This window comes from Cydia pomonella, chromosome 22 (assembly GCF_033807575.1).
Source record: "Cydia pomonella isolate Wapato2018A chromosome 22, ilCydPomo1, whole genome shotgun sequence".
In the NCBI taxonomy this organism is placed as follows: domain Eukaryota; kingdom Metazoa; phylum Arthropoda; class Insecta; order Lepidoptera; family Tortricidae; genus Cydia; species Cydia pomonella.
In genome coordinates, this window is record NC_084724.1 from 10,887,678 (window position 1) to 10,913,589 (window position 25,912).

The window sequence follows — 25,912 nt, forward strand, 5'->3', positions numbered from 1 at the left end:
TGTATTTCTGGCAGGGTTGCCATGTGAAACATACATAAACTGCACTAAGGTAAAATAACTCACCCGGTGCGCGTAGATGGCGCCGGTCCATATAAAAGCTCATGGAAAAGCAGTGCAGTGGCAAGTTGCCCGGCTGTTGGTGTGAAATTGATATTTCTGCTCCAGCATTTACCAGGGCACGATTAAGTTTCAGGCGTCTGTTTAGAAGGCTGTGGCGTGGCTGTGTGTGACTCACCTGGTGTGTATAAACCGCTCCTGCTCGTATCAGCGCGCGAGCAAGCCCTAGTGCATGGTCTTGTGGCGCGGCGAGGTCGGCTGTAGCATGAGCCAGTAGCAGTCGGCGGGGTGGAAGGTTGCCTGCTTTACGCCACACTGCGCTAGCTCCCAGCGCGCCCGCCCAGTGCGCGCCGTACCCCGCGTATCGCTCCGTCCAGAATGAATCTAAGAAATTAAAATTCTAAATTATTTATTATAGGTACATGTGTATTTGATGCGGGGATGGAGCCCCCGGTAAGCAAATAAATGCCTGTGTTGGGAGGTGCCGCTCTTCCCTATACTCTGTATCTTTGGGTATTTAAATAAAAGTAGACAAAATCTACCCTCAAATGGCTCATTTAGCCAGTTGAGGGTAGATAAAAACATTATATGATCAAATAATGTAGGTTAAAGTCAGGTCGTTCAGTCACAGATTCAGGCGGTTTTGTATTTGGGTGGTTAACCAATAAATGTTATAACTACCCGCAAAAGTACTAATCGTTTGTTTATTTTACAGAGTATGAGGTTTACACACATACTTGTGTAAACTCGCGCCGTAGCCGCGCCTCCACACGTCCACGGTATCGGTAGGTAGGTAGCTGCAGAGTACAACACTAGCACTAACTGTAATGCCGCAGGTCGGTGACGGGGGCCACAGCAGCGAGGCAGCGCGTGACGTTGCGCGCGTCGTCGGCCACGAGCGCGGCCGCCGCGCCCGCGCCGTACCCGCGCCCCCACACGCCCACGCGGCTGCCGTCCACCATCTTCAGGTTGTCACGGAGGTACCTGGACAACGGTACAATACAGTCGCGTGCCAAGACGACGGTATATACAATCAGCATCAATTAGATATCATGATATCAATAACTAATATACATTACATAAGTTTATTTATTATAGTTAAATTGAAGAATACTTTCATGCAGAAGAGCACCCCCCATATGGTCGCCGTTTGCAACTGCATGAGCTTCTTTTCGAGTAAGCCACTTGATCTTGATGATTATCCTTAGCACGAGTGTAATGCATCAACGTTACTACAACATTAACTTGACCATTGGACGTGGATGTTTTGAATTAACGTTTAAAATAACGTTACAAATAATTGTATACTTACGATAAAACGGCAATTTGATCTTCCACGTCAACGGACAACAGCTTGTGATATATTTCAGTCCTGAGTTCCTCTCCCTGGAAATAAGCAAAATCCTAATACATTGGGTGGTAGTAATCAATCAAACTTATACATAACCTTGTACGTACTTTTAAGAATCTTCAATACATGATAACCAGCGGCCGGCACCTTGCAACAATCACAGCTATGATGAAGTTACACACTGCCTCAAGGCACAGTCTTCGAGGATTCACTGTTTAGCTTCACTAACTCTCAGCTAAACTAAGGTCTAATCTGCTAATACTGACCTGCCCACCAGAGCCTCTTGCATCAATTTCAGCCACGATGAAATTACGCGCAGCTGCAAGGTACCAACCCCATCCGGGATTCCATTGTTCCGTCACCAGCTGCCCTCCTGGTTCCGCTGACCTGCAGGCCACAAAAAACACTTGGTAACAAAAGAATCTTGTAACTTGGAATGATGGAATTTGCTAATCGGGTGATATTTTTTTATACATCTCCTTTTTAGTCTGCCTGCATCCGGGTCTACATCTTCGTCAGTGGTGTCCCGTAGAACATATTCAGTAGCCATTTTGGTTCACCTCTCCAGACGCAGGCCGTAGACATGCCCAGTTAAGCTTCGCGTTCTACAATTTGAGCTTTGAAGCGCAGTTTCGTGTTTCTGATTTGATCAGTTCTGCGAACATGTAGTATATTTGTACCGAGTATACTACGCTTCATTGCTCGCGCTGGTTAACTGGTTAACCTTGAGTTTGGGCTATAAAACCTAAGTTATTATTTCAAGCATTGGTAATGAGTGTTGGTGATAAAGGGGGCCGCCACATGACCTGATAAAAATATACTGAAGCTAACTACAACAAAATCTTACACGTGCAGCACGAGTGGCAGCGGCAGATCGTCGGTCTCTCTGAACCCTGGTGGCAGGTAGAGTCTCACGCGCGCCTCCCTGTTCGCTTGCACCTGAAATTTATTAAGAAATGTGATTAATCAGGTTGACGACCGGTTTGGCCTAGTGGGTAGTGACCCTGCCTACGATGCTGATGGTCCCGGGTTCAAATCCTGGTAAGGGCATGTATTTGTGAGATGAGCATGGATATTTGTTCCTGAGTCATGGGTGTTTTCTATGTATTTATAAATATTTATATATTATATATGTCGTTGTCTAAGTACCCTCAACACAAGCCTTATTGAGCTTACTGCGGGACTTAGTCAATTTGTGTAATAATGTCGTATAATATTTATTTATTTAATTTAAGTGTACATAAGAAATCCAACAAAATAGTTCAGAAGCTCATACAGGAACAAACTAAATATACTTATTTTTGCCAGTTATCACAAAAGGAAAACCTCACGAAAAAAACCGGACTTATCCGATAAGGTCTTATTTCTCCTCTATTGGAAAGATTGCTGTCGCTTTCATAAAACACAGTGCCTAAGATGAGCAAGTGAAAATCTAAATCCGAATTTATCTTTGCATAAGAGTATATAGCCTACACTTAGATATTACTCCTGTAATTAAAGTGAGATCATTAATATCATATATTAGAACAGTACCAACCTCAACCCTAAAGACCTTGGCCTGTGGCACGGCCAGCGCGGCAAACTTCTGCCGCAGCGGAGCCCCGTCCCACAACACCGCGCGACGCTCTCCGTTCGACGCGCAGAGGAAGATGGTGGGCGGCCCGGGACCCAGGCACTCCTAAAATAGATTACACGAAGAGTTCAATACAAATACATGGTATAACTGGATGACTTCTTGTGAGTCATTGTTTTAACAGTATTTAGACACAAATTAAGACTCAGTGATCAGGTCTGTTTGAGAAAGTTTGCTCACCTGTACATAGTAAGAGAAGTTTCTGCTAAAGATGACTCGATTGTAAAGACACTCGGAGGGCAACGAGTCGTTCTCCTCGGACACGTGTGGCAGCACTGTTGATGTCGGCCACGCCGGCAGCGGCGACGTCGAGTTCTCCGGCTCCTGTAACTAAATATTATAAAACATTATTACAAGTATACTATTCTCAACTATATTTGGATTTGTAAATAAGCTGCCAAACGTTGCTGCTGAATACATAATGCATAAAAATAGAAAGCTAACACGTGTTTTATCTTTCAGCTATGGTTTGTAAGATGTTGTTCGTCCTTAAACACCCCGGAGGTGCATAGGACCGCCATAAGATCCTTCCACGCATTTCTATCTTGAGCAACCGTCTTGGCTTCGTTCCAGCTTAGTGCTACGGCTCGCAGCTCGTTCTCTACACTCTGCCTTCAGGTATGTGCGGGGCGTTTGCGCGCTCTCTTTCTGCCTTGAGGACGCCACTCAAACGCGATACTGATGCTGTTCGCAGCTCCTTTTCGAAGGGTGTGTCCGACCCATCTCCATTTTCGCAGCGCTAATTCTTGGACGGTCGAAGGTTGTTGGCACATACTCTAAAAATCGCTGGTGCTACTGCCGATCACTGAGCGTACTCACGTGGTCTCCTCATTGAAGGGTGGTGGAGAGGTAGTCGTTCGGTGGTAGAGGGGTTAAGTCCGGCCAAGTGAGGGAGTGAGGCGTACATACCGGGGGTTCCTCACTGGTGGGTGGTGGCGGCTCGTCAGGCGGTAGAGGGGCTGAGTCCGGACACGTGAGGCAGTGAGGCGCCGGCCAAGTGGCGTCATCGGGTATTCGCACGCGGTACAGATGTCGCTCGCCTGCCTTTTCTGGTGCGGTGCCCATTATGTAACTGTAACAAGTAAGAGTAGGCTGATAAATAAAATTAGGCAAGAGCAAAACGAAATGCAGTAGCGCACGGTTTTCGTAATGGTTAGACTAGACTGAATACTCAAGTCTGTTTGCTCCGATTATAGGCTGCATACCCACATTAGGACCATTGCGTAATAACAGGTGATGGTGGCCAATAATATTTGCTTACAGTAGCTTTCAAATGCAAAAAGTTAATTACGGTAGTTTTCTTCTTTCGTCTCACCTCTACAGCTGCCTGGCAGTTTGTAAAAGTATATGTGACGCTATCTATGAAAAGGGACACTTTTGCCGATAGCGCTTCCGCCATTATAATCCATGCCCTAATACTAATACAACGCCGCGGGATGCAGTGTTGCGTAAGCGCCATAGACAATAAGGTGCCTTTTTATAAGTAATGCCTCATATAGGATGGGTCTGTTAAAGTATAATTTCAAGCAAAGCAATGTATCATTAACAATATACTTACAGTAGCTTCCTGCCCTCGTCCCATCCCATCAACTGCGTGACCTCAAACGGTCCCTGCGTGACGCTAGTCTTCCCGTCCGGGCCGACCCGCACGGCGTGTCGCCACGCCCCGCCGCGGTCGGCGACGGGCGCGCTGGTGAAGAGCGCCGTGCGCCCGCCGAGCAGCGCCGAACCGCCGCACCAGCCGCAGTCCGGCTCTGGCTCAGCGCCGAGGCCGGACCAGCGGGAGCCGTCGGACTCGTCACGGATTATCTGTAAAGTATCATCATATTAACGTTTGATTGTCAAGTCATTATCATCATTAACAAACGAGCCCTAAACGCTAAAAACAGCTATAGTAAAGCCTGATGAACTTTCCGGCTCAGGCTAGTAAGTGAAAAAAAAGTTACGTGATTTTAACTATGCACGGCCATTAACATAGAGTTCAACGTTTTTGCGACACACGAACGAGAAGCAATATTTTTGTATTGTTTTTATTCAAAAGGTTCAATATTTTATGTCTGGTGTCAATGTGTCTGCCTGTGCCAGTATATTGTGAGAATTTATTAAATATCTTTGCATTATAATTAAATATTTATATTATGATGTCCTGGAATAAATCTAAAAACTTGGCCACTTTAGGATCAAAAGCCACTTTAGAAAGGCGACCAAAACAAGTACATTATTATGATATCTTTCGAATATATATATCTGAGAAGAACTTGCAAAATGCTAAACAGCAATTATGGGTACACTTAACCTTTTGACCGCCAAAGACGTCATATGACGCGCGCGGCTACAGCCCAATATCAACCTTCATGCGTACCGACAAGGTTCACGATTACGCGCCGCGTGCGATAGGCGTGGCTTTCAAAAGGTTAAGTAAAGGCATGGCTCTCCTTATCTACTTATAAAATCTCCGCAACATCCAGCCACAAAAACGTGGCGTCCTGTGACAAAACTGCCATCATTAATCTTGCTAGATGGCTGATGTGGAAATTATAATTCAGTCGTCAGCCGCGAGCGTAATCAGCAAGAAACGCTGGCTCATCATTATTCTTCATTGTCTGAGGGTTTTTCGTTAGAGCTGTTGTAAAAAATGGTTAGTGATTCTTGAAGTGTAATTGAGGGTGAAGATACTCGTACAGGCGTGAGTTATTGTGCGGCTATTGGAAAACGTTGTCACCCATTAAGGTCAGTCGTTCATTCTAGAGACAGAGGCTGCGATATACTCGTCAACAAGCTGGATTCGAATTTGCAATATACCGGGTGAGCCCTCAGTGAGGTGAGTAACAGGAGCAATAAACTAAACTGTACACTGTAGGTACTTCTCAAACTGACCAACATTTGATCAGCGACTTTTAAAAATAACTTGTGTTTTGATTTTTAGTACACTTCATAGTTTATTCTAAGGCCTTTAGCACACGGCGCGTAAGCGTTAGAAATGCGTAAACGTAGAACGAGACCACTACGAACCCGTACAACTTCAAACAAGTCCGCACACGAAGCGTCGTCGTAGCGTAGCGTATGAGATTTCTGTCGTCATTACAACAGGCGTAGCGTAATACACGCGTAAAAAACAAAACTTCTGTCATAATCAAACATTTTTTTTTTCATCTGACGAGAAAGTAAGATCGTAGATACTTCCGCCGAAGACATCTGACGCCAGCGACTACATGATTTCAACTAATGAGATTTCACTTATAAAACGTTTACTTTTACGCGACGCTTGGTGCCCAGAACTCTACGCGTCACGTACTCGTAATGTTATTACGATACGCTTACGCGACGCTTACGCTTACGCTCCGTGTGCTGAGGGCATAAGACGAAATGCATTGCGGATTTTGTTATGTTTAAAGCGTGACAAGCGACGTCACTTCGTGTCGTTGCAATGATGATAACGTACATTGAAAACCATTTTTTTTTAATACTACGTCGGTGGCAAACAAGCATACGGCCCACATGATGGTAAGCAGTATCCGTAGCCTATGTACGCCTGCAACTCCAGAGGAGTTACATGCGCGTTGCCGACCCTAACCCCCTCCTACCCCTCGTTGAGCTCCCATAGTTGCTTTGTATGAAAAATAGGAAAATTTCATAATAAAAAAAGTTAAACAAAAGTTTTATTGCTTGAGGTGTAACATTCGATGTATGTTTTAATTATTTGTTCATGTTACAGGGCCCTCCGGTATAAAATTCCGCATTCGGAGATTTGCCATCTCATTTCAGATTAAAAACAAGTATATCAGCTAATTAGACCCATGTTAATATGTTATTTACCCTTAATAACCTCAGGTCGTCAGGATGTGATTATAGTTGGTCGGGTTACTCGGACCCAATTTCTACATGTACGTGAAAGGCCACTTTAAATGTAATTTGGCGCCACGCACCGTCCGGCAGCCACGCGCTGTTTTCGTAATTGCAAAATAATTCAACCGTCGCGTGTAACAATAGTATTAAATAAATGTGGCTTGTTTGTGTGCGTTTACTTTGTTAACAAGATTGTATTACACCGTGTAAAATGTGGCTTATCGTTATCTAAAACAATCTTCAGAACTTTTATCACTGTTGTAATTAAGCAACCGCAATAACTCGCTATGCTCTATAGCCGATTCACTGAGAGTTTCCTAAATACACCTTTGTTATCTTCGTTAATTTCAAGGGTTCATTCATGAGCTTAAATTAATTTGATTTCTCAATCTAATCAATAGTTTAATTTTACCTGATAAGGCCCTTACGAGCGTGTACAGGGCCTGTTTACATATTGATTAGTTTTTAGTACGAGTTCATACGTTTGCTATTAAACTTGGACTACCGATGTTCGAAATGATATTGATATGTCATAATTTTCAATTCTTTTGATTGAGTTAAATACAATGTCTTTGTCACAACAACGTTATATGCATGCAAAATCCAATTTTCTATAATCAACTATGCCATTCAGTTTCCGGAAATATACTTAGCCATACGTCAAAGTTAACGAAATTCGATAAATACACCGTTAAAAGTGCGGTGTTCACCGGAGACTTACGTCCTGGCAGTTGTAGTTGGTGGCGCTGCACACGCTGATGATGGAGACGTTCTGCGCGCGGTTGAGCAGCAGTACCGCCAGCTGCCGTTCCGACGTCCACGCCGTCCAGCGGACGTACCAGTCTGTTAATCAACCCCACAATTCAAAATCTGCGAAATACATTATGTTTTGCTATCTCTATTAATATGCCGTTAGCATCAAAAATAGCGGATCAAGCTACATATTAAAAAAAAATACGGGAGCGTCGTGGGACTCTAGGTTGGAGCGAAATATATTATTATTGTTAAACGTAGTTCAATATTGATGAACAAAAATAAAAAAAAAACTTAATCGACAAAATAATAACTATCGAACCTGCTCACAAATCAGTTCAGAAATGCGACTCACGGGCAGGGACAACAACTAAATATTAGAAAACATTTTTGTACAAGTTGAAACTGATACGCTTAGTTGCTTAGTCAATCAAAAATATGAAAATCAAGTGCAAAATAAAAACAAAAATGAAATATCTGCATTCACGCCCAAGGATCGAATCCGGATCGTCGCTCGCTGCTACCACTTGTTTCTAAACGACTTTTTGCCAACTGCGCCACTATAGGATAGGGACCGTGCGCGTTGGAGGGTCTGCCATCTTGTGGCCTGAATCGGAACCATAAACATGCACATGTACACATCACGTGTTTTCTTGTGCAGCGGTGTGGGGAGCATGCGTCAAAAACGGTACGCGTCACTGCGATTCCGTATCGTGACCGTTTTTTAAGCTGCGGTCTGGTCGCACCTTAAATCAAAGTAAGGATATACCTTTGTCAATTTGCGGAGTGAACTGTATCGCGTGCGGGAAGAGGAACTTGGGTGTCTTCAAACTGACCACGTATACCGTCGCCACTGGATTGTTCGTGTTCACCTGTAATTTAACGTTCAGTTAAACTTAAGGTTTGATAATTTGATTGCTTCCGTGGGGATTTTATATGAAACCTTTGAGAGAAAGAGTAGAATAATTAATTGGTTGTGAATTATCAGCCCGACAGACGGAGTGCTCTATATAAATACAGTATCGGAAGCGGGAATTCTCGGTTCTTGCAAAACAAACTCACAAGCATTCCCTAGCTCGACATCACGAACATCGCTAGGATAGTATGGGCCTTTGGTAGATAAGCGATTTTGGAAACTTGGTCTTAATGGCTAGGTAGGCTGGAGGCTCCTGTTGCTCCACCCCGTACAAAGACCAGTGAGCAGTTATGACGTAAAATAGGGTTTTGAAACTTGATCTTACCAACCTACCTTAGGGTACCTCAGCGTCCTAATAGCCGGGTAGGCCGGAGGCTCCTGTTCTTCCAACCCATACCAAGGATACTGATGCTGGTGGACCAGCGAGCAGTTGTAGCTGACGTAGAGCAGCGTCTGCGCGTCGGGACTGAACCAGAGCGCGCGCTCCAGCCGCAGGACCTGCGTCTCGTACAGAAAATCCGGGACGCCATTGAAGATCACTCCAGGAACACCTGGAATCAGAATATTATTTTCAACAAGCTTTCTTGCTCGGAATCTTAGACTTCGTATTCTTGCTGACTTACTTCTAATCCCGATATACTGTGGGGTGTAAAAGACCGGTGCTGGGGTAAGAATAAATCAAATTATGTGGTATTGTATAGTTATTTTAAAGCGAATACGTGGTACTAAGAGAATCTAAGATTAACTCGACAATAAAAGGCTCATTTAGACGGCGCGCGAACTCGCATGCGATTTTAGTTACATTGCAGATTATTGATGTTACATCCAATCATCCGACCGATCAAATGCCGCAATGTAATGAAACCCGCTTGCGAGTTCTCGTACCGTCTAAATGAGCCTTTTATTGTCGAGTCCTATTTGTCTTTAAAACAATAACAATTATAACGAAGGGCACACGACAACCGGTGCTCGAAAACCCACTACGTGAAGTGGTGTTCGTTTACCACCTAATAGGTACGTAAATCATTTTATTTAATTCCAAACGAAATGTTGATTTCGTAGTTGGCGCTAATGTATCTTTAGACTTCAAATCTTATAGCCCTACCGTATAATTAAGATTCTAAAAGAAAACTATTCCGTTTCAATCCGCAAAGTTTTCGCTTATCGCCTATTTGGCACCTTTATTCGTATCGCAAACGCCGCAGACTCCAGACGAAGCCAGTTTCCCTTACATAATACAATTCCCGGGCCACAGGCTTTATAGAAATTCAGAAGTGGGTCACCGCGTAATCACGTCTCCGCTGATAGTTTCTGTTTAAGGCTTGACGACGCACGAATGCACCCGATGTGGTATTTTGCATAATCTCGGAATAGGCAGTTTTCCACTTCCAGTAAATCATTTAAAAACTAAAACCCTGCTTTCTGTTCAAAGCTTGTGTCTTTAAAGTAGGGTTACATTTGAGTAACCTTGAAATGTGAATGTTGATGCGGTGCAATATTTTAGGCACCTACATGTAAATCTATATCACTGAAAGCAAAATATTGATTGCAAAGTTCATTGGACTCGTTCACTCTGGCTCTCAATATACTTTTACATATATAACATTGCGAGTGAAATTCTGAATAATTTGTGTAAATATACAGTACTTCAAATACAGATTCATCCCATCTATTAAGTATATTGAAAGCCCGATGGATATCGCCTATCGCAGATATATGTCGGTTTATCGTGTTTTTTGATGTCAAGCACTCCGGACGATAACGTTGATATTGATGTATTGTTGTTTACTCCGAGATTTCTCCTAGAAATGGGATACCTGGCAAGCTTAACTTAAGGCTGGTGAAACGAAGGAACGTGAAAAGAAGAGTTTTAAACTTAGCAAGTAGTACTGTAACCAATTTGAGGTATACACGGTGTTTTTAGGGTTCCGTTCCAAAACGGTGCAAAAGGAACCCTCATGGTGCGACTCTGTCCGTCCGTCAGTCCATCTGTCACATTGCTAAATATCTCGAGAAGTACTTAAGCTATCGATTTGAAATTTGGAATAGTAATAAATAACGCTAACCCAGACATATTGGATGTGTACTTATTTTATTTTGCTTCATATTAATTATGGAAAATTCCCAATATAAAGAGGGGGCAAAATTTTTCAGAGTAGGTAGTTACTAGGTCAAGTTTCATAGTGAAAAAAAAAAAGACTTATGAAGGAAAATGTGAAAAAAAATACCATTCCCCCCCTTATCTCCGAAGTTTACGAATGAAAAATTATGAAATTTTTACATAATAATAACATTTTCATAAAGATTACAGGAAAAATAAAATCAGACCTCTATCTTCATAACTTTTTTTTTTATTAACTAAAAACTTTTTGTAATTTAATTAGCAATTTAATCCCGTTTGCGGGTGCTTATTATAGTTGAAATTACACTAAAGGCACCAATCTTTCAAATAAAATAAAAATTATTGAAATCGGTTCACATGATAAAGAATTATCCCTGAAAAACCAACATACATACAAATCGCACAAATTAGTTATCCAATTCGCCCATAGATGTCGCGGGTAAGTAATGAAACGTATACGTACTTATGGTATATTCCATAGAACATATAAACTCTAATAGTATAATATTTAAAAGTATAACATTCACTAAGAATACCGATTATAACGAATAACAACGAAAAATATAATTTCATAATTAATAACACCCTTTAAGTATACTATCATTTATGATAAAATTCATGTAATATAATGTTGAATTAATATAACTTTAAAAATATATAACAAACATTACCAATAATAATATAAAAAAGTAACATACTAATAAACGCCAAACTTTCTCTCTTTTCTGTCTATTATTTCTCTCCATTAGGTACCCATGTTTCTATTCCCCGACAAACTTTGTCTCTAAAATCTGTAGGGTTATGAGTAGAAACTAAAATAGTAACACAAAGAGTTTTATACGAAAATCAATAAACAAAAAAAAAGTCAGTTCAATTAGCTCGCAGTTCACCTAACACGCTCCTCCTCGCTTCGCTCGTCGTCGCACCTATCTATACTCTGTCAAACAATACTCTTCCGTGACAGTATCTACACGCTCTGCTGCTTTATATTCAAATATTATTTAAAATGTTATTCGACATTTTGATATGTATACTAAATGTAGATTATTTCAAACGGAATTATTTCTTATGCTCGTTAGGCGAAACAATGATATATTTTGTGTATGTTATATCATTATGAGCTTATACTATTTTGAAAATAGATAATTCGTACATTATACTTAACGTTATTATACGTTATGCACGTTTGTAAAGTAAAATTATACCAAAAGTGCGTATACGTTTCATGACGCACCCGATGGCGCTGTATACAATTATACTAATAGTATACTTCTGGTCAAAAGTCTTTCATGAGAAAATTGAAAGTTTGTACGGAACCCTCGGTGCGCGAGGTAAACGAGCTCGCACTTGATCGGTTTTTTTAAACTCCTTTAATTTTAAGGGTGCTTTTCTGAGCTTAAATAAAGTTACTTTCTTAAAGATACCGGTATTCTAATTAACCCCATTTCATCCGCATACTATATTTCAAATAAATAATTTCAGATTTCTGATTTCACAATCATATATATACAAACAATAGACTTAACAATATTCTTAGCTATGTGGTTGTATACATATTTAAACTAATATACATATCGTTTATCACTGTGGATAAAGTAAAACGACCTCTTGCACTTGACAGAGTGTGATGGATAATGTATCCACAATCTTAAAGAAAATTGAAAAGCTTTTAATCCACTAAATTTTAAAGCACCACTTAAGCGAAGCGGAGCTTTGTAAAAAAACAAATTGTAAAAGCACTTTAAACGGCTTTAAGAGGAAAGTGGAGCTCCCGTGCAAAATCACCTTTTTATATAAACTAGCCTCATTTTCCTCCCTAGACATTAACATTAATGAAAATATATTGACACAAATAGTTGTATATGAACCACAGCTAATGCCCCAACGTTTATTTTTTTCGATTTTTAGGGTTCCGTACCTCGAAAGGAAAAAACGGCACCCTTAGAGGATCACTTTGTTATCCGCCCATCCGTCTGTCTGTCTGTCAAGACTCTTTTTTTCAGGAACGCATGGAAGTATCATGCTGCAATACTCAAGTCTGCTGTCCCTTAGAGCTGTGAAAAAATCAAACTTCTAAGCCAACGCAATAAAAAGATACAGCTGTTTATGCCGCAATTTTCGACCCTCACAAGGGAATCAAAACCTAGTAGGGTACTTCCCGTGAATTCAGAATCTTGAAATTTGGTACGAAGCAATGTCTTATAGCACAGATAAAGGGAAAATTGCGAAAACCATAATTTTTTGTACGGAACCCTCAGTGTGCGAGTCCGACTCGCACTTGGCCGGTTTTTTAAATTATTATAAAAGTTAGGAGCATTTTAAAATCTGTATGAAATCTGTTTTTCGCTCCTAATTTCTACAATAATCAAAAAATCTAAAAATGATATACATCAAATTATGTAAAAATATTTTCCATAATGTCAATATCCTAAGAGGAGTCCCCATTGGACTACGTTTGTATGGAGAAGCGGCCGTCCCGTTTCCTCTTAAGGTCAGCTACTAAGTGTCCCGCTAAAAGCTTCCTGTGGACATGACAAATACCGCGTCAGTCAGAGCACCGCTCAGTGCCAGAGATGCGCAAAGTGCATTAGTGTACACTGAGTACACTACACACTGCATTAGGTACGCGTGCTCGAGTTCACAAACATCTTTAGAATCTAACGTCCCAAAAATATATTTACACGCCTCGAAGACACTGACAATAAGGTGTTCATTTTTTTTTCTATACGGTGTAGTCAACTATAAAAAAAAAATTACCAATCACGTGCCACCGCGCTCCCATAGAAAAGACTAAACGGTGGCATCTTTTGCGCTACATTTTTGTCTACTGAGATAATTACCAATTTTCATTGATTATTTAGGTTTTATATGTAGTTAAAAAAGTAATAATTTCAGATAACTCTAAGAAAAAGTATTGTATACAATAGTGATATAATCAAGTTTTTCAATCTCGCATCTTACTTGTGAAACTCCTTGATATAATCAAGCTTTTCAATCTCGTACCTCACTTAGGCAACTCAGCAAGCTTCGTTGCCTAAACACGGTACTCGACTAAAAAGCTCTCTATTATATAACGATTGTATAAAATACTATACCACTGAATAGGTACTGCGGTACTTACGTTGGGTACAGGGTTGACAGGATGTTCTGTGCCTGTTTCTCGACAGCTTGTAGCTTGACAAACCCTTGGAATCTTCTTAAATCATTTTATTGCAAAGACACTTGCTTGTGTTACAATGCTTAGCGGTAAAACTGGTACCTAAGTGTAAATTATTAAGTATTTCCTTACTAGCGAATTCAAGGCACTGAACACGCAAGGCGGACCAGCGGGCCGATTTTTGAATTTCGATCGCTCGATTTCATGTTCTCCCTTTATTATTATCTCCACTAATAGGCATTAAAATTCTAATAAAATTGAATCAATATCACTAGATACCCAATTTCTTAATCAGAATCTGTCGTATTTCAAAAATAGCATTTCCCCGTCTCCCACAGATTTTCGAGTGACGAAATCGAGCGCTCAAAATTCTAAAATCAGCCCCTGTATGTGGATCTTAATATAGAACTCTACTGACCGTTATTGGTAATCCGGCACACCAGTGTTTTGAGCACTCTGGGCTTGTAGTAGATGTCGTTGTCATGCACGAAGACCAGGCTAGATCCAGTAGGGGACCATTCCGCGTACTGCAGGAGCGGCGCTGTTCGGTCATCTTCGACAGGCGATATAGGAATCTTATTCCTGTCAATAAAACATATGTATTAACAATTGAAGTGCCTGTACAGTTGAGAAAACTAGACGATTGGATATAGATGGTGTTTTGTAGCGTTTAGCTCTCTTTACAACAGTGTCTTGCTTGAGACGTTACCTGTTAATGACGTCATAGACGTGGTATCTGGCGAGCTTGGCATGCCGCCAGCCCGGCCTCACGTCAGATACTAGCAGCACGAACTTGAGATCCGCGGAAACTTTGAAGTCTACGGCATTTAGCTCTCTCTGCAACAAAACAAGTTATTGTTACTGTGGAATCACTTTTATTGTACTCTTTGTCAGTTGCGTGTCTATCGAGTACATATCGAGTACAACCTCTCGACTTGTTTGTGTTTTTCCATCAAGGAGTTCCGTTTGCTACCTTCCGACTACATCATCAGATAAGGGGCCTGTTTCTAACAAAAGCTGTCAAAATGTGACATTCGTTTGTATTACAAATTACAAGCTTTTGAGAAACAAGCCCCAGCTCGATGTAATATTTTATTGTCACCGGAATTAGTCCAATTGGTTAAAAAAAAAAATTCCATTTTTTCCTTTAATATAAAATTTAGAGCATCGCTCGCAGATGCGTGTTAAAAAAATTGTTTAGGAAGTGGTTCATATTTAAGTTAAATTAAAAGTTTTAAAACAAACAAAATTAAATATAGGTGAACACGGTAAAGCTAAACAAAAGTGTGTAAAAAGTATTAAAGATAGTTTATTTTTCAATTAGGCATATGCAATGCGCTTATGAACGTCAAATAAATCGTCAACAACGGCCAATTATTTACGGATAAACCTTGCCGGTATAGACCCATTAGTGGTTTGTAAAACTAAGTGAGAGAACGAATATAAATACATAAATAGCTGTCAGCATAATAAATAGCTGTTATTTGAAAGTTGAAACCAACTTAAGTTGTTACCATTGACAACTACTCGTAAGACTTAAGGATTTTCAATCGGACCGTCAAAGCGAACATTTAAAAAAAGCTTTCTCATCTAAGCGCTCTGAATCCTAAAAACCCTTTGATCGTCGGTCAATCAAGCTAGGGAAAACAAACCGAACGAACAGTCCTCCAAATAGTTCTCGAGGGATAAAAGAAAACGCAGAGAATAGTCTCATCCTGTGCAATAAAAGAATTGCGCCTATTGAATATTTGAGGCACTTTGAAAAGGGTGAGTTCAAAGGTAGACAGATTGTATAATGGCTTCATTCAAATGTAGATTGGACGGATGTCTAAGAAATATGTTTAATAGTTGAATGATAAAAATGCCAAGAGTAAGAATGATAGACAACGATATATATAATATATAAATACTTAAATACATAGAAAATACACATGACTCAGGAACAAATATCTGTGTTCACCACACAAATAAATGCCCTTACCAGGAAACCCGGAATCATGGCTTCATAGGCAGGGTCACTACCCACTAGGCCAGACTGGTCGTCAATCCGAAAGGCAATTCAAGTCGCAATGTGGCAAAATTTACTTTCATACATAATTCAGGTATCCGCAAAACATGCTCCAGTTGAAAGCGAAATTTAGTAGCTCCGTCAGAAGCAAATATTCTGATATAATTGACATAAAAGGTAATACCTCGCTATGGTCATATCTGCCGTCGCGTCGTAGGCTTCGCGCGGCGGGCATTATTTCTCATGCTCTGAAAGTGGGTCTTACCTACTTGTTTTATGAAGTATGCAGAAAGTAATAGCTTATTACTTTATATTGGCATATTACTTTCCAAGTACGTTTCTTTTTTTTACGATAAGCAATTAAAATTTGTTTCTAAATGGATCTGTTGTACAATTTCCATTCTGATATTTAACTTCCCATTGCATGCATACACAACGATACTTTTACCTAAATACTTAATTGAATGTCAACACCCAATGTCCTTGAAATTGATGTTACTTAAACTGTTTTTTAAGAAAGACTATTTGTTTTAGTCAAGTAAGAAAAATATATGTTCATATTAATTATATTTCAAAGACCGTGGTTGTACTCGATACACGATTGAACGAAATCGGCTCGATAGAAAATAATTTCAAAGATTGGTCTTAAAATCACAATTAAACGGTTTTATGTCTTTATTGTTTTGACTTATGGGTCTGCAATTAAAATCACAATTTCAAAACATTTATATCTAAACCGTGGTTGAGTAAAATATTACACTAATAATCCACTTTTTTTTATTTAAATATTTTTCTTATTATTCCCTTGCCCAGGCCCAGTAACAGGCGACAGTGCTATCTTATTTACTCCGATACAAATAGACAGTGTGCGCGCTTTTCTTACTTGACTAAAACAAATAGTCTTTCTTAAAAAACTGTTTAAGTAACATCAATTTCAAGGACATTGGGTATTGACAGCCTCTTAAACGCAGCATTAATTTCGATGTGTAATTAATATAAGACCTTATTCCATGTTTCGTACGTTCCCAATTCCCACGGACTGGATATCGCCCCGGATGTTAAATTTCCATACTTATCGAACAACGCATTTGTTTACGAAATACGTAACTTTTTCTAGTTGCGGCTGACTTTGCGGATTTCTCATGAGAATGTTTTCCGATTTGTCTTGAAACTTTTTTGTTTGAAAAAAATCTAATAAAAACTATTTTACTGTTCGTTTGAAATATAAATAACTATGTACATACTTGGGTATTAAGTTGATGTCAAAGCGACAACAAAGTACAAACAATGTACAAAGTTTATACAAGAATTTGAGATAGGTCATGCGAATTGACGCGTGGCACCATTATACAGCAACATGAGGAACACAACTTTGTATAGAAATTGCCAGGACTTGTCGCCACTTTTCTTTAAATTCCACTAAATATTTTAGATGTTTAGAAGTTTATGTTTCTGAACGCAACCATGTATATGACCGAATGATTTTATTCCTGTATCCATTCGTCGACTCACTCACTCTCTTCTTTCTCAACAACTCCACGGTTAACAACGCTCTGTAATTAGTATCCGTTTTTTAGTGAAAATACACAGTTTTCATCAATAAAAAGTGACTTTTAAATATCCACCAACAGTTTATGTATGTCATTGTGCTCATATTTGAACGATGTTCTGTTTCAATATTGCCATTGGATCAAACGAAGTAAATGAATGCAAGAAGATGCTATTGTTTCTGAACTCGGTCAGGGCGGAAGATGGAGTGTTTTATTTTCACAATTCGTTCAGCTTTCATTCGAGATTCAACTTAAACAACATGAGAAAGCAATTTAAAAATAATAATATATGGAGTACATATTTCTTTTTCAAAATTTTTACTATCACTAAAACTTATAAAACAAAGTCCCCCGTCGTGTTTGTCTGACTGTATGTCTAAACTCAAAAACTACTGGACTTGAGGAAGGTTTAAGTGTATAATTTGTAAATCCGTGCGAAGCCGGGACGGGCCCCTAGTAGTGTAATAATTATTGGTATCAAAGACGATCATAGCTGGTCAAGTTACAAAATTTTGTGTACATAGACTTACCTATTCCGATGAATATTATAAAAAACTCTATCTGTCAGTCGGTCTGTCTATCTATTACCTTTTACGATTAAACTGCTGCAATGACATTTGGCATGGAGACAGTTAAGTTCCAAGAGTATCCTATGGAGGACCTAGGATAGTTTTTCTTACAAATTATCACTCTATACAGGCAAAGTCGCGGATAGAAGTAGATCATAAATAGGTAATAAAGAATTGGGAAAAAAGGAAAATATGGACTATCCATATTTCAAGCGTCGATAACATGCAACGCAGAAAATACAGCAAAAATACGAGCGCCCTTCACGTCAAGCCGTCGAAAAAAAGCCCAATAATTCACCAACAAACAATAACTTCTCCATTTTATACATTTCTGACAGCATGTCAGCGCGTTATAAAAACTTCTACTCCAAGTACGCCAATCTACCCTCAATATTCCGGCAATAGGGTCCAATTTCCCTGAAAGAGATTTGCTTGGCACCGGCTGCCGGCGATTTGCCTTGTTTTTACCGTTTTTCCTGAAGCCTTGCTTCGGGATATAAATTTAATGCACGAAACATTCAGTTAAGTTGCGATATTTAAAGGTAAGTTGGTGTTGGACCCTTGGAGCAATAAAAAGGTTTGCAAGTAACATGAAAATCTGGGTGGTTAATACCGTTTAGTCGTGTGATTGTGTCACAAAGCGAATAAGTGTCCAAATTTCATGTTAGGTTAAATAGGTTCCAAGTTGTGAAGGGGTCAAAAGTAGCTCGAAATGGTTCGTGTAATATTACACACGGTTGCGTCGCCAGCTCCTTTTTCTTTGAACTTGGCTGGACACGCTAGTCTAGATATGTATCAACTCATTTATTACCGCCTATCGAACAACTTGATTCCTGACACACTGTAACTCACTGTGTTCCTGACATGGTTTATGTCACATTTAACGATTGGTAATTGTCATTACATTGATTAAAAAATAACATAAAAAAAAAGAAAAAAACCGACTTATTAAACGAATATATTACGTGTGAAGGCATACTTTTATATGCGCCAGCAACTGATTTCGCGGCAAGCTGCGGCTGTAGCACGGCATTTTTATCACTTGTCACTATACCCGTCACTTTCAAACTTACATACTTGTTAGAACGAGACAGGCATAGTGACAAGTGATAAAAATACGACCGTGCTAGCAGCTGGTAATACGAAAAAAATCCGTTTCGTAGTGAAAAAATAATGTTATCTGCTATGTCGTAATGGTAGCGCACAGGGGCCTTATTCGAGATGCACAACTGTCAAATTTCGCGTCCACATCAAATCAACACTTGATTCTATCGCATGTTGATTGTATCAAGTGTTGATTCTATCAACTGTGGATATTATCATTTGGAACAATCAAAACTCATTCATAGAAAAAATAATCAAACAAAAATCAACTTTGTTTATTACTACTATATAGTTTGAAATGGCTCTGAACTCGAAGTGGTTCGGTTTGATTTGATTGTCACCTGACTGTGGATTGCTAATGTCAAATTTTGACAAGTGTTGATTTTATTGCTAGACTTTTTTGTCCATGGGCTTGGGCACCATCTTGGATTTTTTGACGTACGACAGGGAATACCCTTCCTTTCCTACAATATATGGCATAGAGTAAAGCGTCTTTTTTTTTAAACATAAGTTTACAGGAATCAGCGACATCTTGTATTCGATAGGATAAGTAATGCGCTATGAACAATGCGGCGGCGAGTAGTGAAACTGTACCTGACAACGTCAATCAATTAAAAAGTGACCACACAGTTGATGGTCGATAAAGGCGATTATTAATTGAATTTTAACGACAATAAAGAACTATTGACATACGATCTTTTTGTTGAACCCACACCTACACGTCGAATAATGCTCGCTCCACATATTCTCCTATAAACGCTCAAAATTGTAAAAAAAATTGATGCAATTTACTCCGCACCCAGTCTCAAGTTGCTTCTAAACCACGTTCACGAACCAAGTTGTAACCTAACACATCTGTAAATATAAGGCATATGATTTAGAGATAAAGTCCGTTTTTTTTTTAAATTACGAGATGGTTCATGAATAACCTTTATTACTATAAAAATAATACTACATTTGTCTTTTTTTTTTCTGTATTGCGCTATTACATAATGCATAAAATTGATATAAAGATAGGTACCATAGTAGCTCGCTCACTTGGTCTATCAACAACTATTTTAATGCTCTTTGTACTCGTATACGCGACCCCATTGTATGTACAGTCGCCATCAGATATATCGGAACGCATGTATGAGATCTCAAATTATTAAGATAAGACCTACTGTACTGTCTATATTACTTACCAAGACCTAAGTACCTATTATTTATATGTACCTACACAAAGAGAATTCCTATGTTAAAAGGAGATTAAATACATATTTTGTTATTCAACTACAAATAAAATAAAATTTATCTTTTTCAGTTAACACATTTTTTTACCGCTTTCTTTAATAAAATAAAACATTAAAGTATTATGTGACTATATTTCATTGTCTTCTGTGTAGATTATTTACTGACATTCCAATTTCCTGTATCAGTTTGGTACCAGGAAATATAAAAACTACACCTCTTCAAAAACTTTGCTGGTAGTTCGACATCTGTAAGTTTAATTATAAAACATGATAAACACACTTAAGTCAAAAACGTATACATAATATATTTGCCCTATATTCTGGTCGCTCGGTAGGGTGCTCAGAAGGCTGGGTGCATTTCCGCGCTGGTTAACAATGCTGATCCTCTGGTCACCAGAAGCCTATATAAGGCGCTCTCATAGAGCCAAACTAGTGCCCTAGAGTTTCAAATTCAACCCCAATATGTAGTCAAGGGTTTAAATTCTGGATCAAGAACATGGAATACTGTTGTTCGCTAGTAAGGCCATAGGTATTAGAAAAAAATAATAGTAGGAGACGGCCGTGGTCATGGTAGGTGGTACAGGTGGGCCAGGCAAGCTCTGAAATTATGCACCTATTTTACTATAACTTTGTTCACCTGTGTATATTTACTGTTTCCATGATAATCATTTTTAATATGTAGCCCGTGTAATCGGGCTGTATCATTGGTCTCATATTTTTTAACACAAAATCATAATTTTAATTCAATAATTAATGGTGTTTTACATATTAATTTACCATTTATGTACCTATTTTGCAAAATTTTCTTGCATATAATAATATTGTTTACTTCAATTGACGTGTTTATTATTTTCGTTACTATGTCAACGTTAATACTTAAAAAATTATAACGTGAAGGTTGAGTCCGCAGTACAGTTACAGTTTACGTACATAGTGGCATTAGCACAGTCGGATTAGGACCAAACTCGAAATGTCTGAACAGTCATGAAATTTGGTATGTATATACGTTAAAGGCCCCTTTTTCATGCCCACACCATTTGACATTTGGGGACCTCGAGGAACCGCAGCCATCTTGGAAAATGTGGACCATCCAGGAGAAATTCGCGTTTTACTCTAAATCTACGTTCTTTATTCAATAATCGTGTAAGGCAACATTCAAGCTTATAAAATTCTACATAAAATAGTTTTAGACATCTTTGCGAAAAAAAAAAATGATCTTGCTTTAAAAAATACTTGCTAAACCCAGATTTAGCCCTTATACCCTTTCATGGGATATTCTCTTAATAGGAAACTTGGAAGAATAAAAATTCCACTTTTAACTATACATTTGTACATAATCTACCCCAATATCAATATTTTACTTGACTGCAACTTAACCAGAAAGTAGGGTTATGGGTATAAGTACTGAGGATTCAGGACAGCCTGTAGCTTAGGATACTGGACGGATTTTTTAAATGACGAATTATTTAGCCCTAAACTTTTTTCTTCCGTTAATTTTAGTTTTTTTTTTTTTATGCTACGTCGGTGGCAAACAAGCATACGGCCTGCCTGATGGTAAGCAGTCTCCGTAGCCTATGTACACCTGCAACTCCAGAGGAGTTACATGCGCGTTGCCGACCCTAACCCCACCCCCCTCGTTGAGCTCTGGCAACCTTACTCACCGGCAGGAACACAACACTATAAGTAGGGTCAAGTGTTATTTGGCTGCGGTTTTCTGTAAGGTGGAGGTACTTCCCCAGTTGGGCTCTGCTCTAGATCTGGAATGACATCCGCTGTGCTGTGCCCTACCACACAAGGCGAGATGACATTCACATTGCCCATACCTCTCTTTTGGACGTAGTTTAAGGACATACCCGGGTCCAAAACTTTAGTAACTTTGTATTGCATAGCACTTGTATACTAACTGTGGATCTACTGATCAGGGTGATACTGTGACTCAATAGTTTAGGCGCTAGAAGAAAAAATATGATTTAATATTCGGAGTCCTCTTAAGGCGGCTGTATTGATTTTTCTTTTATAGAACAAGTAAAAGTAGGTTGTGAATGGCAAGAGGAATCTAACGATACGTCATTTAAAAAAATCCGTCCAGTATCCTAATACCTAGCTACTGGGTGTACTGAAACATCAGTACTTACACCCATAACCCTTCTTTCTGTTGTAGTCGCAGTAGAATAAAATGTTAATATTGGGGTAGACCACGTACAAATGTATAGTTAAAAATAGAATTCATATTCCTCCGAGTTTCCTTTTAAGAGAATGTCCCCTGGAAGTGTATAAGCGTTAAACTTAGATTCAGCAAGTATTCTCTATAACAAGATGTATTGTTCCGCAAAGATATCGAGGACTTTTTTGTGTAGAATTTAATAAGTTTTAATGTTGACTGTTGTGTTGATGGTACACATTTTCCAAGATGGCTCGGATTCCTCGAGGTCCCCAAATGTTAAATGGTTTGGGCATGAAAAAGGGGCCTTTAATTTATATACATAATAAATTTCATGACTGTTACAGAGATTTCGAGGTTGGTCCTAATCCGATTATGCTACATTGTGCGTCCGCAGCAAATTCGGTTCTCCATACAAATGTAGTTTCGCTCTCATTTTAAATCGGCTAGCTAGATTGCTCTGAAACTTTGTACTTACAATAGGATATGGTATGTCTATGCATATAATTAATTTAAAACATAAATGTGAAATGAGAGCCAATTAAGTTCAATATTAAGAATATGTATTGTTGTTGACTCGCCGACAACGGAATTGAGATCTATATGGGTGCCATGTTCTGTGCTGTGTAGAAAATCCTGAAATTATAAAGGATTTGTCTTGGCTAGTTTTTACGTATAGGCTACGTATCACCGAAACGTCACAAACACCACGAAGGTTCGGCTTGTACGGGCCCTCGTTTTTCCTATATTCTTATACGCTGCGGAGACCTGGACTATCCGAAAGACAGAGGAGAAGAAGATAGACGCCCTAGAAATATGGTGCTGGAGGAAAATGCTGGGGATATCCTGGACCGAGTTTCGGACTAATGTCTCCATCCTTAAAGAACTCCGTATCAAGCAGCGCCTTCCGACTCTCGTAAAGACCCGCGTACTCAGTTTTTTCGGTCACGTCTCGAGGAGGAACAACGACTCCATAGAGCGTCTAGTGGTGCAGGGTAGAGCAAACGGAAAAAGACCGCGCAAAAGGCCACCTATGCGATGGACTGACCAAATCAAATCTGCCATGAAGGGTCCCCTGAACGCATTTGCCAGAATGGCCCCCAACAGCGAAAAATGGCGAGAAATGTCTGACATCAGCAGTTGACCACGACGCTCTGCAAAGAGTAAAACGACAAAGAAGAAGAAGACGTATCATATTTGTCTAAAATTTGGTTTGTTGGTACACACACAAGGGATAGTCTCTAGCTAGGTACAGGCCACACTCGTCAGCGCGACGGCGATATTTTTTACCTTTTACCTAAAAATCTCAAATTTGTGTACGGGCTCAGCTCCTGTTTCGTCTTAAGCCTAAATTTAACAGATTCTGACTCACAGGGGGCTTTGAGCATGTTGTTGCGTTCGTTTTCAAATTTTGAAAAAAAAAAACTAGCCTAACAACACAATAAATGCTTGTTTTTCCGCATTCTTCACTATATCTCCCTGTCTCACTACTATCTGACCTTCTAACCCAGAGGGGAAAATATACCTTATTGGGGATACTCCATCTTCCTCATGATAATATATTTTACTTTACTGAAAAGCAATCGGTACATGTTACAAGATGCACATTGTTAAGAGCCGGGGTTAGAACCCACGACCATTGGTTTTAAAATGAAGCTTTGTATATAATTTGTATTTTTATAATAAATCTGTTTTCTTGTTGACATTTTGTGGTATTGTATTGCTTTATGTTAATTGTCAAGATAAATATCTATATCTTCATTTGTCACATGCGTCACATGTACGTTTTTATGATAGATCTACATCGACGCAACTGCATGTCATTGTCAAAGAGCATATAATCACTACGTTTTAAGAGACGGGACTTCCATACTAGCGAGTGGAATCAGTTTGTTTCGCAAATCATTACCAAAATGTACGACAAAGAACTGTCAAAGAACGATAGTACCAACATAAGCGATTTGAATAGTGTAGTACGCTACACGCTTACGATTCTTATCGATATCGATAAAATGGGGAGGGTTGAAACATAGGCTAATGTCTACAAATTTTGTACTCGAAATCAGGTTAGCATCGAGTCCACATCGTCCTATTACTGCAAATACCTATTAAGTGCAAAAATCGTGTGTTCAGATAATGATATTTGAATGTTTGGATGTTCTTTTCTATGTAAAAATATGAACAAATATACACTGTATTTATAAATTCCTAAGCATAATTTTATCTAGTTTACTACCTAATCATGCAAAAAAGCCAGGTTGTTTCTAATTGACGTAAAAATAAGATTAAAATGAAATAGTCGCGCACTTAATAGGTTTTGCCTGTATAAATATACTTTGTTATATATGCCCCAGGAAAGCATTTATGCCTGTATATCTATTTAATTCAGCTTTACTTTACATAGAATGTATCTACTAGCCGCAAGATAATAGTAAATACCTATAGGTTTTCGTGTTTTTTCGATTTAACTGAAAATCGACCAAAGTATATGTGGTTTTACCTGTAAACAATATTGGAATTTCTTATTGAAGGCTCCATAATTTTACTGATTACAGTGTTTTCACTAAAGAAAGTAGTTGTTAGCACGTAGTAATCATTTGTTGGTATTTGAAATGAATAAAGTGAAATTTCATCAATGTATCATGGTTATTTATTTATCAAATATGCTACAAAAAAGTTAACAATCGTTTTCATCACTGCTGGATTCTGATGCTGCAACATCCGGAACTCGGTCAATAACATCATTGTCACAGTTAAGCGAGCGAAACCAACCATGATATTCTTCAGGAATGACGCCTTTATCGCAAAAATCCTTTTTCTTTGCTACAGAGATCGCCAAGGGTTTAGCGTACATTTTTTTCTAAATCCTGACTAAGGAATGCTTCAGGAGTCGGAGGTGGTTCCACAGAATTGGGGTTCGACTTGTTGCGTCGGTTCCTTGTCTTGTACCGAGAGCCAGATTGGAGAGCCGCCGTCTTGCGAAATGATACCGCAGCCCTGGTATCAAAGTTCATATAATCTTCAGACGTGTGGTAGTTGAAGTATATTTTTGAGTCGCCTTTTACGTATTTCATTTTTTTTATCTTTAGCCAGAAGACTTTATTCCCATTGCAGTCCTTGCTTTTATTTTTTAATATAGCTTCAGCTAGACGTTTTAGGTCGTAAAACACGTTGTATTTAATTTCTTTAACATGATAGGGATCCTTTTTTACCATTTTTTTGTCAACTTTGTACACTCCTTTCGATCTATCATTCTTAAAAATGTTTTTCCAATCCGTCATACAGAATACATCTAATTTACTTTTAGATTTTTTACAAATATAATGTCCCTCCATTGTAGGAAAGGAAGAAATGTGGTCAACTACTTCTTGCACTTTTTCTGGGGAAGTCTTATTTGGCGGAATATGACGTCCTCGTCCATCAGCCCTGGAGTAAAATCCAAGTTCATTTCGG

The 25,912-nt window shown here is 39.0% G+C and overlaps 1 protein-coding gene across 4 annotated transcripts in view; it reads right to left on the minus strand.

The window, feature by feature from the left end:
- Positions 1–25,912, minus strand: part of LOC133530279 (inactive dipeptidyl peptidase 10-like) — a 539,190-nt gene that overhangs the window by 5,019 nt on the left and 508,259 nt on the right. For all 4 annotated transcript variants that reach the window (XM_061868160.1, XM_061868161.1, XM_061868159.1 and 1 more), the window contains 14 exons: positions 14,545–14,672; positions 14,254–14,417; positions 8,890–9,107; positions 8,410–8,512; positions 7,609–7,730; positions 4,600–4,850; positions 3,951–4,113; positions 3,222–3,371; positions 2,946–3,086; positions 2,256–2,347; positions 1,675–1,795; positions 1,370–1,443; positions 881–1,041; positions 236–441 (listed from right to left, as the gene is read on the minus strand). In XM_061868160.1, the coding sequence (XP_061724144.1) occupies positions 236–441; positions 881–1,041; positions 1,370–1,443; positions 1,675–1,795; positions 2,256–2,347; positions 2,946–3,086; positions 3,222–3,371; positions 3,951–4,113; positions 4,600–4,850; positions 7,609–7,730; positions 8,410–8,512; positions 8,890–9,107; positions 14,254–14,417; positions 14,545–14,672 (2,094 nt within the window). The remainder of the gene's footprint in view (positions 1–235; positions 442–880; positions 1,042–1,369; positions 1,444–1,674; positions 1,796–2,255; positions 2,348–2,945; positions 3,087–3,221; positions 3,372–3,950; positions 4,114–4,599; positions 4,851–7,608; positions 7,731–8,409; positions 8,513–8,889; positions 9,108–14,253; positions 14,418–14,544; positions 14,673–25,912) is intronic.